Source organism: Leiobunum rupestre, chromosome 11 (genome assembly GCF_980474605.1).
Source record: "Leiobunum rupestre chromosome 11, qqLeiRupe1.1.hap1, whole genome shotgun sequence".
Classification (NCBI taxonomy): domain Eukaryota; kingdom Metazoa; phylum Arthropoda; class Arachnida; order Opiliones; family Sclerosomatidae; genus Leiobunum; species Leiobunum rupestre.
In genome coordinates, this window is record NC_143394.1 from 25396331 (window position 1) to 25414636 (window position 18306).

The following is an 18306-nucleotide window of genomic DNA, read 5'->3' on the forward strand; positions in this document are numbered from 1 at the left end:
TAATTCAAGTTCGTTACCATGCACGCGAAATATATCAAAAACAAATAATGATTTTAAACCACTGTTTTCCAATTTCTTACAAAATCCTCAAATCATCCCTTTTTAACGACCTGTATTTTTTTAGCCCTTAATTTTTCCAAATTTGAAAGGGCTTATTTTAGATACGGAATCAATAAAATTGATGGAGCTCTAAACGATTTTGATAAAATTTATTTTTACTTATTTAATATTCGTACATCCTAATTAAATCAGAAATACTTTTTTGGTTACCTGGGTTGGTTCTAAGCGTAAATTTATCGCCACATTAAGCACTACCATCAACCAAGTAAATATTATTTCGCGGAATATATTACCATACACAATTTAGTAAAAGAAAGGCACACACGCATAAAATATTTTTATCGGAGAAGAGAGCGCAGAAATTTCCCTTCCATCTACGTACTCTAAGCTATGGTTAATACCGTGACAAAGACCTCCAACGGGTCGATGCTAACTTTCTTAGCTCTTAATACCGCAATAAAGGTGCTTTATGGGCGAGGGCTCCTAGCTTGGGCTTTCGATAAATTTATTACGGTATCCTGTCTATTTTATTAGCGTGTCTGTTATTGCGTTACGTCATCCACCCAAACACTACTATTGAACGGTTTATGCATTTACGTGTATTTGAAACGGTAGGAAAGACCCGTAAAAGTTCTATCACGAACATTAAAACATGTTGTCAACCTTGCTAGCTAACTTTAAGTTTCGTTCGCTATGCGTGGCTGGAGCCTTAACATATTAAGCAATCATATATTTATACTTAATACACAAAAGCTATTAAGTATAGCACTTATAAGTTAGTTGTTAACACTCATACCGTCATAAAAACAATATGGTAGCTAATTTCACGTAAATTAACAAAACATGGATAGAATAATCACTATTAGTGGTTACTCTTTTAATGGCACCATTTTATTTTCCTTTTTACCACCTTCATGAAAATAAAAATGCTACAGCTACATTTTGTTTGGCCAAAATATGATTATTGCTTGACTTGGTTTACTGATTGAACACGTTGCAGTTTTTGTTCAGTAAATATTATAAATAAATTTACGAACAGTTCCAAATATTGTCGATTGTATCCATGATTTCATTAATTTTAACTCATTTAGGATTTCATTGAATGTGGTAATTTTTCTTTATAAGCGGCGGAACGGGAAGTAGTGAATAATTTATTTTTAATAAATCAATTTATATTGTGATATCGTAAAACTTGGATATTTTTTTTTAATTTGTGTCTAGTAGTCTGGGTTGTTTCGATGGATAATGGTTTATTTGGCACTAAATTACGATAACACGAAAAACAAATTGCTACAGCAATGCATTTTTCTGTGAACTCGAATCATCAAATATTGTATTGAATAACAACTTTTAATATTACATGACGACATAACTTAGTGAAACACATTTTATCGAATCAAAGCTTTTGAGCAGTTGTACAAATTTCTCATATAAACTTGAATTTTGTTATTCAAAAATTCATTTTTCAAACCGTGATTTTCTTTGTTGTACCGAAATTTATTAATTAAAGACTTCACTATTTAACGCATGTACCCTAAAATTATATGTTTATATGTATATATATATATATATACTATATTATATATATTCGCTTTGTCTCTTTCAGTTGGTTACCAAACGAGGTCGCGGGCGGTGCTGGCGCAATCGGCGAGCGATGGAGAGCCCTGCCCAATCGATCTGTACGAAACCAAGCCCTGCTGGAGTAAGTTGCTTCTTTGATTAACTATGTGGCAATATTTGTAGCAGCCTATTATTACCTTCCGATAATTAAATGTGAAAGCTACCCGCCGCGAACCTGATTGCTAAGCTTTCTAATTCTCACCGATATCGGCGCGCTTCAATACGAGCCGAAGGCTTTGGGAATGGTGTAAGACAGTCACTCCTATACATGTACGAAAGTATTTGAGGTATCGGTAGAATCGTCCGAGAACCTAAGATCTAGGAGCAACAAATACAGCACCCCACACAAGGATAACGCAGCTAGCATTTAAACACGATAACGCAGTGTAGTGTACAAATTTCATTGGAGGAGCCTTTACACTGCACGTTTTACGAAAAGAAGGAAGACAATTTTCCCCTTCAAATGATGTATACGGTGCTTTGTGTTATTTCGAATCATAGTTTTTTGTTTCTTCGCGGCATAGATCTATTTTAAATAAAAATAATTATTGAAATCTTGAGTCGCTCGTTTATTTTAAAATGTGAAAGGAAGCTTTTCCTAAATTGGGAAATAAAAAGAAAGTTCGAAAAACTCTATCTAAAAAAATAACAATGTTAACGGAATAACGTCTTTCATAATAAAGTATTTCGTTATTGCAATCTGTCGGCCATCAACTGTGATTAACTTTACGATATTATATTAAGGTATAATTTCAAATATAGTAAATGATTTTATTATAAGATTTAACTATATTTTTGAGATAAAGATGTTGAAAATTGAAATCCCCGTTTCGTTTCAAAGTCTAAAATGACCTGATATAGGAGACCCGGGTTCGAGTACCCAACTAGATCCCCATCCGTTTCAACGCCTAGCTTTCCTAACGATAGGCTAATCAAAGATGGGTTGTTTTTACGCGTTTTCATCGCTAAACTCAGCACGCCCTATACGCCTTAGCCAGCATTTAGCCACATCTATAAAGAAAGAAAATTAAGTCAGTTTCGCCTTCTACGTTAGTGAAAAGGTTCCATTATTGAATTTTCTAATAAACGCTTTCGCGGTCAGCTGGGCACAACGGTGTTCGCGTAAAAGTCACCAACACGCTACGGCGCTGACAGAGAAAGATCAAGGGTAAATAAATGAGGTATTGGTTACTGGTTGTAAAAGCCTGTTAGACCCTTCTCGAGGAATGTGACGAGAGGCTATGGCTGGAGCACCGTGAATCCTGGCCAGAGCCCATTCCTCCAAATACGCTCGAATAGACTTAAGTGTAAATAAACTTCGTCGTCTTTACTTAACAGAATGGTTTATTTATCAAAAGATCTTTCACAAATAAAAACTGAGATACGCTCTTTTAACGGAAAGTAGATTGTTTTCTCATAAAAAATACACATTATCTAAATATTTATGGTGCGAAATACCCAAAATAGACTCATTTTCAAAAGTAACTGTAGAAGACTGCAGAAATGCTTGAAGCCTAACTCTAGAGCTATTTCTATATTTTTTAAAATATTTCAAATGAAAAAGCAAAGAGAAACCTCTGACGGGATTTGTGAGCTCCCTGTCTTTTTTCTCTTGCTCGAAATCTTGATTGCGTAATCCTTTCTCTGAAAGATAAAAGCTTTTAATTCTTCACGTTTGTGTAGCCATAAATTGATTTTTGATAAATGTTAATAAATTCTATGGTCCTATAATTTAAAATTTACGCCAGAGCAGCGATCTAATATCTCGAGAAAAATGTGATCATTTTCCGTTCACATACAATACGGCTTTCAGGAGATTCGATTTGGTTGACGGCTTGTTCGTAACTTTCTTGAAAGAGTGAAAGAGGAAAATCCCTTAAAGCGAGTGAAATATTTAGCTACAACGTTCCTTTGCATTCGGAAATAAAATTTAATTGAACTTTAGTAAAAGTACCAACGGTTATAGTGTTTTGACTAATTACGTAAAAGCGTAGTTTCGATCGTACTTTGGTATATAGGTTACGGTAATATTGGTTCAATGGTGTGACAATTAGATGATATATGGTAAATTGAAAAATGTATAATGAGTTTAGTCGGCTTTATATATCACCAATTAAAACCACAGGAAATATAATATATAGATAATATCAGGAAATAATATATTTCTACACTTGGAATATCTAAGGAAGACTGTGGTGGTCCTACTGATTTTCACGCGTAACATAGGACGGTCAATTTTGCACAAAATATTTTCTGCGGCCGCATATAGCCTTAATCTAAGGCCAAGAATAATAATTTATTTACGAGGTGGAAACATGCAAGGCACCTTCAAATCAACGAATTTTGATGAATGTTCAACTAATTTTATATCATACAAGTTTTCATAGACACATGATACAAAATGACCAGTTGAAATATCATCAAAGACTTCCAGGGGTTCATTGTGTTTTTTAATTGGATACTTTAAATACTGTCGTATACCTTTCATTGATGATAGAGCTGCTGTGCTACTTTAAATTCAGTCCTGCTGATATAAATTAAGGCTGGGTCCCTTTAATCGTTATAGAGTTCAAAAATCGCTCTTTCAAAAAGTCACGTTTCATTATTTGAAAAAGAGACTAATTCAATGTTAGAAAAAAAAACAACATGACATTCGGTGCAAGAATTTGCCCAGAAATGGGACGTTGCAAACTAGATTGCGTGGCTTTACGCTTAACTGTTTCACTAATCCTATCGCAGGGAACCTTTCCATGAGAAGTGGCGAAATTAAAAAAACATATTCTTTTGGTAATGCTGATATCATTATCTCTGCATTCTGATGGTCATATATAGTCTCCTGAAAATAGACATTTAAATAGAAGTTACGCGTCTGAAGTTAGAACCTCAACCTCGATGCTTCCACAGTGCTCTTCCGGCGTTTCGTTAGCTAACCCACCGGTGCTGTCAAGCATTCTGAAGTTTCCTTTTAAGTCCCTGCGGTCTCTATTACAACAAAAATCTACTGAACCGTGGAAAATCACCTCTTTTGCGTAAATTTTAAGAACTCGATGCGGAATTAAGAAAATGACCGATTTCACAATCTTCGCTTCGGGATTGTTACGAGAGCTTCTCCAATTTTAAATTAATTTGACCCCATTTTTCTCAAAATGTGACTTATCAACCGTCACTCGACATACCTTGACAGTTGAAATATTAAAAAGCTTTTGCTGTTTAAACTTTTTTGTAAAACTGTTTATTAGATTAAATATTAATTAATTTACTGAGTACAACTTCAATTTTATCTTAACTTACAAGACTTTTTGAACACTCTGTATTCATGCCAGTAACGTACCACGAATTGGAAAAAAGAATTAATTAACGTAAATGCACTATACAGAGGATGATCTTGTTTGAAAACTTACCACTGCACTGTCTCTTATGAATTTTTTAAAATCGTAAATTCGACTCGACCAAAGCGGAAAACGTTTTAAAATTTAAATATATTTTCTCTGGCCTAGCCTTTGTTTGTTTTGTTGAGAGTCTAAACTCCCGGAAAACAAGCAAGCCCCGATTTCAATATAGTAGAGGTGAACGGATCAATACACCGCAGTTTCGCCAAAGTTTGCTATTTGATTCCTTATTTGTATTTTGAAATCGATTCGGTAAAGATCAATAAATGTAGGTCATACCCTGACAGCGCTCTCTTCAAAATGACAATTAAATCTTTCATTTTAAGGATGTCCTTGTTGGTCATTCGGAATGTGTAATACTAATAAGATATTAGATACGAGGATATTGCCATGTAAGGCCAGAAACATCTACCATATAAGTAGAGCTCTGCTCCGATAGGAATAGTATCGGGGGCTTTTGTGGTGCACGCTGGCGATTCGAGCTTGCATAGTCGGCGTAGGATTCGCCACGGAATAAACAGCTTTTTACGGCGTTTATTTACAGTTTCATGCTAGTTTATAGTATATTTGTTAGAAGTGAATTTTCAGCATGCAAACTAAGCAGACATATAAATCAGTAGGAATATTGCCACGAGATTCGCAGATCGTAGATTATAAAATAACTAATTATATTTCAATAACAGTTTCCACTATCAGATCAATTTTGTGTTAAAATTAGGAAACTTTCAAAAAATAAAAATATTATAGTATAAATAAAGTTATGTTTAGAGGTCGGGGATGGTTAACTTTTATTCAATAGATAAAGCTCTCAAAATTATTCGTAAAATATTTTGATCAAGTAATTTATAATTCTGTATTATCCGATTAATTTTGGGATAAATTTGTAAAATTAATCATTTTCCGAAATATTAACCGGTTAACCGGTAAATTTCTTTGTTCCCGAAAAAAAATCAATTTAAACATGGCTAATGATTAACCGTTCCCGACCTCTAATTATGTTCACATTTAAAAGAGACTTTCAGGCCTTTCACCATGCCGTTGAAGAAATTTCTGGTAAAGAAATTAAATATCGAATCATTATACGATCTATTCCTTATCGTTGAGTTGCTTCAAATGTATGTCTCTGGCTGACACCATTTTTTCTTTTTTTTAACAGCTGCTGCAAATTATTTCATTAATAAGTCATTTTTAAAAGTTAGGGCCTTTCTAATTTATCTACAAGGGCCAATTTCAAATCTCGAAATTTTACATATAGCCAACATGCAACCACATTTTAACCGCATTATCTTCAGGGGTGTACAAATGAATGAGCTTAGAAAATTATCTACTAGACTTTGAAAATGGTGATTTCCACCTTACAATATTTAATTTTGAAAATAAATTTAAAACTGATATTAAAAATATATAATATAATAATAATCAGCTAGGCTAATACCCAAGGCACCACCTTAGGCCTAAGTCATCAAGCGACTTTTAAAGCCATTAATCCAGGTGGCCGCGTTACAATGCGCAGGAGGGTGGTAGCCCTTCATATATCCAGGTCTACCATGAAATTTCTGATACCATTATTCAAAATGGGTATCTTTTAAATTGGCAAATTGGGACACATACACATCCACTGTTTCCAAGCAAATTTTGAGCTGCAATGTGGTCGGCTATATTGGTAATAGTCTCGGTTATTGAATTGATGGTCCAGCTTGAATTTTTTTTAAATTTTACAAATAGAATGGTTAATTACTTCAGACCAGGCAAATCTATTTTAGCTTTTCCTAGTTCTTCATTCACGAAGAGCTAAAGTACACTTAATTATAAAACAGAAAATGACCAAGAAATAGAATTATCCATTGTTGATGAAAGTAAAATCGTTAACAATTAACCGATTACCTTGATATTTATATCTAGTTTTACAAAATGATTCCTTTAAATAACTGCGAGTTTAAAGAAAGGCTTACATGGAAATCGTTTGATTAGAATATATCTACATTTCAGCCATCTTTCCACCATTTTCCATTTTGAGAATTTAATTTGATTAAAGTTCATTTCATTTTCCATCTGACCATTTTAGTTGTACCTTCACTATTTCAAATAAATAGAAGTTTATTAAAAAATTGTATGTTTGATATTAAATATTTCTTTCTAAGAAATCATGATCACTAAAATAGGTGCTGCAACACAGTTTCTAAAGAAACTTCTGTGAATACTTTTTTTTATTATTCAAAGAAGAAAGGGCTGATTTGAGTCTGAGAAGACCGCGAGCCCGGCGAAGACACCATCTGATTAAACAGGGCGAGATATGTGTAACGGCCACGCCAACGGGGGGATACGTGGGGACAGGGATGGGGACACCCGTCGCGAAAGTATTCCGACCACCCGTTGGGGTATTGGTGGTCGTCCTCACACGGCCATCCACAAACTCTGCCTCCCAGACGCCTGGGATTACAGGAGTGAGCCACTACTCCCGGCTCTGTGAATACTTCCTAAGTCTATCAGAAAATTGTGAAATTATTTTTACCGTTTCGCAAGTAAATAGTTTTAGAAAGTCAGTTCAAATATTTTCTTCGGAAAATTATTTAAATAAAAAGAGAATATCATTAGAAGTATAGGAAAATTTTCACTTTTCTTTAAAATATATATTTTATACTTCCGATAATGCTTATTAACATATTGGAGAATTCACCAAAATTTCCAGTAACGTTTGGGACGATTCGTCATAAAATATCAGGGGAATTTCATAGTTGCATAATTTAGACGAACAATTTAATTAACGGAGAGTTATAATTCATCTTAAGAATATTCAAGTAGGCCTAGTAGTACAGAGTTTTGAATAATAAATGAACGCGCTGTATAAATTATAATTTTGAAAATATTCAGGTTTGTAAATAGTGAATACCGAGTCCCGAGACTAACGACTGCGTGGCGTGTATTAAAAGAGGGATGAAAATTTCATCGCATCCGTATAATTGAACGAAATTTCCATAACGTCAAATTAAATGAAAAAAATATTGTAGTAGAAGTACTTTTTTGCTAGCTGCCATTTACACTCAAACTTCCAATTACGAAGTCTCTCAAGCGCGATTCCCGAGAGCATTCGCGGAACATTACGTACGCTCCCCCAAAATTCCAGACTAATTCCAAATCTAAAGAACAAATTCTAGATTTTCAGAAAAATACACAAAACTTGCATTAAAAGAAACAGAATCCACAAATCCCGAGAAACTTTACAAATCCGGTAAAACTCCAAAAATTCACTAAAAGTACAAATCCGTGGAATTTTAAAGAATTTGCTTTCTTTATTGAAAAATCCACAATTCCATAAAGTTCATGATAAAAATTCTACAAATAATTCCAATCGGTGGATTATTTTTTTCTGAAAATAGAGTTGGATTTGTGAAAAAAATCCAGTAATTTTGCGTGAAATCCTAAAACATTAACCGCAATTGCTAATCCCACGCGTTTTTTCCCAATGTCCAACCCCTCAACGTCATTCTTTTACAAAATCCACGAAATGCCTGTCAAAAAGCTATTGCTACTATTTACAAAATTAAAGCTAGTCTTTTACGAAGATCAGAATAAAATATCTAACAATCAAATACAAAAATCATACACCTCGTGTCCTGAGTATAATTATATTAACTAATGCTTCAAAAACACAAATGACTATTTAATATTAAAATAAAGTAAAAAAAGGATAGATTATGAACAAATTCGAATACCTCAGTTAGAAAATCCCTGTTCATAAGTGATATTAGTAAGTAGCTTATATTTCTACTCAGTATATAGTAAATTTCATAAAGTAACACAGAATTACAAAAATACGAACGTGAAATTAGAATTAACCCGAAGAACTAAATTGGCCTTAACCAAGGAATTTAATTCATCTGTTATATACTGTATATAAGGTGTTTTTTCGTCGGTCAAATGGTTTTTTTCGAAAAGATAGTTAAGGTAAAAATTTTAAAATTTGATGGTTAAATAAATATACCGTGGTACATTGATTGGTGAAATTTAATCGGTTTCTGAAAATATTTTCACCGTTTTAAAAAAATTAGTTTTTACTACTAGGTAGTAGATCAATTTTTCAATTGAGAATTTGTAGAGCATCATCTGAAACCTACAAATACCTTTAGTTCGATAAAAAAAATACCTATTTTATACTGAAAAACGCCACTTCAAAAATTGACAAGTTGGGCAAGCCAAAATAAACTTGTTTTATCCGGGAAAGATATAGCAAAAATATGAACTCATTAACGTATCACGGGAAAAAATTAAATGGTAAAAAATCACATGTGCAAACAAATATAAACACTCTGTATATCATCCGCAATATCAATAGTCAGCTAACACTCATTACGATTGGTTTTAAGCGTAAATATAGCACCAGTTACCCTAGCTTACGTCGCAAATGTTAAATTAGTCGATCCGCCATTTGTATGGAACTTTATTCTCATTTTAACCAAGTTTCAAGTAGCCAGGTTAAAGTGTTGCCTTGAAAATTCAGTTATCTGTTTTTCCTCCGTAACACGCAGCTTGAATATTGAAAGCCGCTCGCGGAAACCCAAATGATCAATGTAAATATTAAAACTCCGGGGAAAGAATAGACTTCCGCTAAAATGAACCCCTAACTGAATAAAGAGGGATATATGACGCAATTTAAACAAGAGACTTTTATTGAATGAAGAACACTCGTAACAGCCAAATGAACTTCATCCAACTTCGCGAAGAGAACTACAAACAAGTAGAACGGGAAGTAGTGCATTAGGCTACATACGTCAAAGGTCAAAATAAACTGGTTGCTTTTAACAATTTTTAGGGCTAACGGAGATTAAGTCTAAGCTCGAAAATTTAAATATAAGATAAACAACGAAATTTATGACGACTATCCAATATTTAATTAATGAGATAATAATTTTGAATATTTTCCTAGCAGTTATGGGGAACAAGTCTGCTTTAGAATAAATAAATATTTCATCCTACCCTTCAGCAATTTACTTCCCTTTAATGAAAATATTTCAGAATTTAAGCTAGATCTAGGGAAGTTAAATTAATTAAAGGTTTAAATGCAAATGATACTATCGAATATCAACTTGGATCAGTAGAGATTAAAGAAATACTACTGTGTAATTTCAAACTAATGGAGTACTGGGTGAGAGGAATACATTAAGTTTTTCATTGGAAGGCTACTGAATTCCTTTTTCAGCGAGTGCTTTGGATTTTGAAGTCCACTAAAAAAAAAGCAAGAATCTTTCTGACATTTAAGTTGGACTCAAGCCAAAGGGAAACAAATAATGCCGACGTTTAATTGAAAAACCTATTTAAAGAAATATGACCCACTTTTTGTTAAGCCCGAACATCGGCCCCAAACCTTAGTATTTGTGTTAAGTTTTCAAACCTAAAGCGAGAGATGCCGCGAAGTTTTGATCGGCGGTGGTGATCCGGTGATTTTCCATCGGCGGTGGCGGCGTGGAGCGGCGTTTATATGAAATTTCGTAGTAATAATTGAAATGTGATAAAGAAAGAACTATACATTTTTGTTATAGCTGCAAAGTGACTGGTATCAACGGAAAATTTGGTTGCCCTGTTAAAAAATATTATAAACCGTTGGCGGCGCGCCGATAAAAAATCGGTGGCGGCGGCGTAGGGGTCTACTTTCAGGGATTCTGTATAAACAGATACGCTGCGTCTTCCACTGATGATAAATGCTCTAGTTTCTAAAGTTTACGTTAGTAACTTACATTATAATTTACTGATCGTAAATTAAATGTTCGAGACACGGCCCTTTTGTTTTTCCCCAATAACGGCAAAACAGCTACTGTTATAACGAATCTGGAGGGAAAAATATAATTTTAATAATATATAGAGAATTAAATACTCTCCATATTGATTTGATTATAGACTGATATAAGCGTTTTTTGTCATTTCAGGCGGAAAATGTTTTTATTTCGAATGGTTCCAAGAAGGAAATGAAATAAAATGTCGTCGATCAGATGGCTTGATTGTTTCAGGTAAAACATTTTTCATTCGGGGTATTTTCGGTGGTTTTAATGCGCGTACTACCTGTCGGCCAAAACTATACAAAGCAATTTATTAGGAAGGTAATTACATTTACGCTTGGTCTGTTAGCTCTTCGGCTAAACGACCTATTGGTTTAACCATCACTTTATATAAAAATCGATTGAAAAGTTTTCGTTTTGTCTCGTGAGGTACCTGAAACAATATATATTGATAGCCTGTATCGATTGTCTTTATAGTTTCAAACATACCAGTTTATTTAACATTCAACGCAAAGACCAAACTAAAGTAATTAAAATCAATTTTGTAATTTAAAGTTAGCGTTTGAAGATTCAAATATACTGATCAATAGAGAAAAACTATTTTATATCTAAGAACCGAAGTATTTTAAGTACTGGATGAAAGGAATCTATAAAAGAAAAATATTTTACTTATAGTTAATGGAATAATATATCATTGGCACTGGCCAGGTATCAAAAACTTGTAGAATACTATACCATTATCTAGGTTTCTTTAACGCTGCCTTTACTATAATTTCAGTTAGCATAATAATTAACTCTTCATGAAATCAAGGTTTCTTTCCCTCGTGTATTTCAAAAAGTGGGCTTTCTTTTCAATAAAGTAATTTGGATTACAGATAAGAGAAAGAAATTGGTGTATTTGGTAAGATTAATTCCTGTGTTGAAGATTTAAAATTACAATTAGAAGTGAATTTATTGACGTGAAGCACGAAATACGAAACGTATAAACTCATCCTGACTTATTTAAATATATTTAAAGGGTGCATTTGGAATTCACGTGAAAGAAATTGAATGGTTTCATCTCTTCATCTTTTTGCAAGAGTTTAAGTCTGTAAAATAAATTGCAAAACAAATAATTCGCCTAAATACCGGCTCAGAAAAATAAACACAAAGTATGCAAAACACCTATTGATCAAACATCGGGCTATACCCACAGTACCCAGTACCACTATTATAGTGGAATTTTAAGCAATTACATTGGGAAAATGTATCCAAGTAGTTCCAAATTTTACATTTTACATCGATTGATAGAATAAAACACTCTGATATTGTTATTTTAGATCGCATTTTATGCGATTGAAAATAACCTAGATTGGAACATTTGTTGTAAGACATATATTATATAGGCCTGTTATTACAAGTTGTTTTGCTACCTCATCCTTTGTTCAGGTGTAAAAAAGGGAAATTTCACTGCAATAATAAATTTAATTATATAATTTTCGTTGATTGACCATAAGGACCTGGTTAATGAACTATTATTATTTAAAGGAAATTTCAGAAAAATCTTGAAAATTATGCACAGTTTACTGGTTTTTTTCTAGAAGTTTTATTGTTAGGTTTTATCTAGTTCTAAACTCATGAATAAAAGTTTCAAGAAATCTCTCCGAAGGCGAACATTGTAAAGGAGGTAACGGCGCGTCTAAGCTCTCTTTTGTGGATTTTTTTTTAATTTCCAATAGATTATCGTGTCGGAACTATCCACAATTTACGGTCCAATGGAACTAAAGAGAAAGCAATTAATCTGCCTCGCATTTCGCTCCGAAAGAAAACGGATCTCCGGATTGCGTGAGCTGATAAATCTTTAAGCCTTCTTCCCCAATTAATGTCATTGGCTCCGGTAAATTACTCTTATTAGCACACTTTTATTTCCAAGGGAGTGTTGAATTGTGCGGTTCTACACTTACCCAAATATTTTTAGAATATGCTGGCAATGAAAAGTAACTAATTAATTTGGAAGGTTTAGCGAAGAACAGTTGAAATATTACGGAGAACTTAGAGTTAGAGTTTCCATTCATAGCATTTTTATCTATAAAGCTACCACTTTTACACCTATAGCTGCTACTAGGAAGGATTTCTTTTGATGATTTGCCGTGGCGGAACTTTATGGGGTAGCACCGACCAGATAGTTCTTAATTATACTTTAACGTTTAATATGTTTTTTTATCTCAACGTTCATTGGCTGAGTGAAAGAAAGAGAGGAAAAGAACTTCAGTCATGTCGTCGAAGACGGAAAGACACATACTATGACTTTTTTATATATACCCGCCACGTTCTGTCAGCTCATCCCCATATTATAGATTGATTCTGAAAGTTTATGAGGGACGATTGCAGCATTTCGACTCTGTTTCAGTTGGTATATATAGAAGATGATGTTAGAGTAAACTTACTTTTCTTAGCGGATATTGTGGATGGAAAGTGTTATTACACTGTCTTAACGCGCTGGATCTTCTTTATTCGTTACAAAGCCTATTTTATACAATCGGATTAAGTTGACCTCTGGTATCTCTAAAGAAATATTTGTCAAAGACAAATTTTACCCCGCTTTGTCAGCTAGTCATAATTTGACCCATCCCTTTAAAACACTATTTTAAACAATATCGTAAGGCAATATCTGCCCTACAGATGGGTTGCCGCAATTCTCTTATTTCCAATTAATTTAATTTTATATCATATTAGGCCTGTACTTTACGAACGTTTCGGTCACCTATCTAATCACTGAAGAACAAATTAGCAATCTTTTGGAATAACACTTTTAAAACGTTATTACATTTCTTATAAAATTTTTCTAATTTCGTTTCAATACATAAAATATTTTTAAAAGCATTTCATTAAAGTTTTAGTTTAACACCTTAAAAATATTATGCTCAGAATTTTATATAAATATAGAATTATACATATTTTATTGTTCATTATAAAAACCTTTATTGAAACCCGATTTGAACCTGAGTCATTCAATAGGAAAAATATCTTAACTGTGCAGCCTCAAAATGGCGCTATATGTAAATTTGGAAAAATATAAGAACATCACAGGCACAATGGAACCGTTCAAGTTCAAGGGTCTTAAGGACCTAAATTTGGTCTTGGTAGGAACCTCAGAGCGCAGTCATCCTACTCTTATAAAGGTTTTTTTAATTTATCATTTAAATTTATTTAAAATATATTTAAGGTACTAAAGGTCCTTCTTTGAGAAACGCTTTTTTACTTGTATACTCTTTTAAAGCCCCACATTTTCTGAGGAGCGACCGCTACACATTTTCATGCAAATTTAATAAATAGACGTAGAACTAAACTATTTTGGAGATTCTATTATCCTTACATTGTATTTCTCGCGCCTCACTTAATCTGTCATTGCTCGTACTATATTTAATAACCTTTTTGATAGTAAAGCTGTCTGCCCAGTTTTTTCGACGCTTTAAGAGCTTCCGAAGAGAAGCTGTCAAACCTCTTTTCTTACGCATATTAAACGAGCTATATCGTTGGCGGACTAAAATATTGAAAAATCTCAGAAAAAGTTTTATCTTAGAGGTTTTATCAGATGTCGAATTTACCATCGTGTTTTTGAATAAATTCCATAAGCTAGAGACAGGATGATCGAGAAAAAGCTTAAAAAACTTCGAACAATTGTGTTTTTAATGTACGCGTGTGGACTCTGGGATCGAGTCTACGGAGAAACTAATTAAATTGTAATGACAAAAGAGCTACACCTTTACAATGCAAAAACAAAATTAAAGGTGCAATTATTTTTTAAACTTTCTCTGTGGATGTCGCTTTAATTAATGGCTTAGATTTCATAAAATATTTAATACTGATGCGCAATCTGCCAAGAATGTTGCAAAATAACGATTTTGGTTTGAAAAAAATTGATTCAGAGGATATTTTTTAATTTCTGTAATTGCTAAGCCCATCTGATTGCACAGCTTTAGGACCTTTATCATTATCGGGTGAGGCGTGAAAAATAGCAGTTCCATTTAATTTGCCGTCTTCCCCTTTAACTTTTCATTTTCCACTTTTCGTGAAAGCGTATAGCGAATTTATACCAATACAATAAATGCAGTATAAATAAAAATCGTTTATAGAAATTAGGAAATTATTGGTACCATTAAAATTTTTACTATTATTTCTTTCTTTTTATTACGATATTATAAATGTTTTTATAAATTTTTCATTTTAATTACGATCTAATAAGTTTTTAACATTTTTATTAATTTCACGATATAACTAATTGTAATTTTTATCAATTATTATTTGAATATTTAATATAAATTACTCTCTTATCATTTAAAAAAAATTAATTTTAATTTTTTCCATCTTACCAGTATAATTATAAACTGCTCATTTTGTTTATTAGCATTGTAATAGTAACTGTTCGTTTTATCGATCATTTGTTCATTGGCCTTAACCTTCGTCTTTTAACTGAGAAAAGAACTAATCATTTCTTGTTTTACAATATTAATAACTCAATTTTATTTTTTCTTAAATTAGCTATAATGCAGAATTAAAGATAGTTTCTTAAGTAGAAAAGATGTCATACCGCTTAATATTAAATTAATTTTAATATATTTTCTATTTGCAATGAACTAACGTTTAACGTATTTTAATTTATTAATTTAATCGTTGACCCTTTTTGGAAATTATAGATAGGAGTAGATTGTTTGCAAGGTTTGCACTCCTATTTTCCAATAAAAGAAGTAGTTTGGCCGAACTTACCCCGCGAAGATGTGTAAAGCCTTATTTTTTGTAATTGAACGCCCTCAGCAGTCTTTACTGTTTCATATAGAACCAGTTGAACTTTTCATTTTTATTAGTCTTTGCTCAAACTAAAACAAAAGCTTTCATGTTTTATTAATTTTCCTTCGTATATAATATCTGGTGTATTACGTGTTGAATATTTCCAGACGATATTTCGTTGTGACGTAAGCTCTTGTCTTCCGCTTTGGATCTTTTGACAGAGCCGTCATTGTAACAAGCCTTCGCTAAGAAAATATGTATAGTATATCTAGCCATTATGTAAATTAGTATTTCTTTATTCTATCTTAAACTTGAACGTGTTAGGGGAATATGCATTAATCCAGCTGTCACGTTTGTAGAAATAGTTCAAGAATCTTTTCTAGATTAGAAGAACTCGTTAATTTCTTTCACAACTATTTCCGTGTTAAGCCTTTTTATTAAATCGTGACAAAACTATTAAACTACTAATGATTAATTTTAAGAAGGTAATCAAAATTATTTACCATCACTGATTTAAGACCTTTAGAGATCTTAATATATATACAGGAATGTTTGATAAAAATGAGTAAAAATTAGTTTTTAAGTGTAAATCCGCACTTAAATTACCCTCTCCAGAACGCTTTAATAACGCAGAGCTTCATTGGCTGGGGACATATTTCACAATGGGATGTTTCTTACTAAGACAGTTTTTTCTTCCTTGAATATGCCTTTTCTTGTTCTTTAAGTATTCGTGTTCATTAGTAAACAAATTTCGTAAGGTAGAAACTTAGTGAGTTTTCAATGTATAAAGCCAATTTTAACGTTAATAAAAAGGAGATTTAATTCCTAATTCCATATTTTTTAGCATGCATTTTTGTCCACCAGACCAAAGCTATTCAATCAAAACTCAAACAGCACGAAAACATATTAAAAAACGAAGGAACCGTAACTTTCAGCGAAAGTTTCTTTAATTGGTGAAAAATCAAAATGTACAACATTTTACACTATACTAGGGAAAACACAGGTTTTTTCTATACCACTGAATATGAAATAGAAAGGGTTGATTTTGCGGTTTAATTCGGTATCTGCTTCCGGTATTGAATTTTTCCATCGGTTGGAGGATTATAACCAATCTATTATGACACTGTCAGAGTTATTATGTAGATCAACGGTGAACGGTCGTCAAGAGGTCGATCGCGTAATCGAAACTTGATCTTCTCTATCAAGATATTTTATTGTATATAGTGTTCTGTCTTGTATAAAAGTGAATATAGAGTCCCGTGAGAACATAAAGAGATTAACGCGTTAAAGAAATTGAGAAGCTCCGATGCGTGTTTTGATGATATCGATAGTTCAGTGATAGTATACGGTAACTTGAAAAAGGATTGTTACGTTAAAGTTGAATTTCAAGTTAGCCACGCTTTTTTATATTGCTTATTACGAATTTGAAAATTATAATTATTTTAGTGTTATTTTATTGAATTTATTGATTTTTAGTAATTTTCAGTCTCATCGATGAATACTTCGTTTAATTCTCTATCTTATATAATCTCAAATTAAATTAAATCTTAATTAAATTTCATTGTTATTTAATATTTTAGTTTGCTCAGATTTGTTCTGTATTTTAATTGTTTAAAGACTTATTTTTTGGTAAATATTTATTTGAAATCTTCAGACCTAATAACTGTTAAAATTCTTTATTCAAACAAAGTTTTCTTCATTTGAAAACACACAAAAAAAAACAGAACATACATATAACTGTCTGTAGGCTCACGTTCCCAATAACAAGGAACCTTATCATATACTTGGAGTTTTAAATAGAAAGCCCAATATCGGGACTACATTCGCTTTTCAACAGCCCTATCAAAAAGCTCGAATTTTTGACTTCCAACTTAATCGATACCATTTTTTCCCTATATCAGAAATGCCTGACCCTTTTCCCCGAATATGATGAAAAACGGGAAAAGCGATAAGAAAAATTATACGCTCTCACTATCTCCCTCTCTCTCTCTCTATCTCTGTTTGTCCTGAAGAAAAGTAAGAAAAGTTATGCTAGAATGTTTTTCCGCACTCCGTTCGTAGATGACCAAAAATGTAGGAGCGAAGAGTCCGGTTACACTTTTCTAGTTTTCTCTAATAAAAAGGTTTGCCTTTTAGGGCCGTCTTCGCTGCAGCCCTTATCGATTGTACATTCCATCCGGATATTTTGGTCGTGCCTTTATCATCGTCTCTCTTCGTTTCAGCTCAAAGCAAAAACACACTGTCTCGAATATCGGTCTTTCTGAAAAATGTATTTGGTTATTATATGAAACCAGAAATTCTAAATGAAAAGTTAAACATACGGTGAGTCTCCGACTGATCTACGTAGATTTTTCGCAGCAGAAAGGGCTCAGCTCCGAGCGTAGTTTAAAATTTTACCGACAGTTGTGATATATAGCGGTGAGGAAAAAAATTCTAAATTAACTGAAAGATATAAGATATTTTACAATTATGTGTAATATATACTCAGAGTAAAGATATTAAAACGCTTATAATAATCTTTAAAAGTAGTGTTCCTTTCTTCTAAAAACCAAGAGACAAATAATAAAATTTCAGAATAATGCCAAAAACAAGTATTATTTACTAACAACAAGTATAATTTACCAATAACAAGTATTATTTATCAGAAATAAGTATTATTTATCAGAAATAAGTATTATTTATCAAAATAAAATATAATT

The 18306-nt window shown here is 32.6% G+C and overlaps 1 protein-coding gene across 5 annotated transcripts in view; it reads left to right on the forward strand.

Annotated features, from left to right (window-relative positions):
- LOC149922037 (thrombospondin type-1 domain-containing protein 7A-like) overlaps window positions 1-18306 on the forward strand; it is a 99070-nt gene that overhangs the window by 36144 nt on the left and 44620 nt on the right. For all 5 annotated transcript variants that reach the window (XM_090163218.1, XM_090163220.1, XM_090163217.1 and 2 more), the window contains 2 exons: window positions 1667-1762; window positions 10991-11071. In XM_090163218.1, coding sequence (XP_090019344.1) covers window positions 1667-1762; window positions 10991-11071 — 177 coding nt within the window. The remainder of the gene's footprint in view (window positions 1-1666; window positions 1763-10990; window positions 11072-18306) is intronic.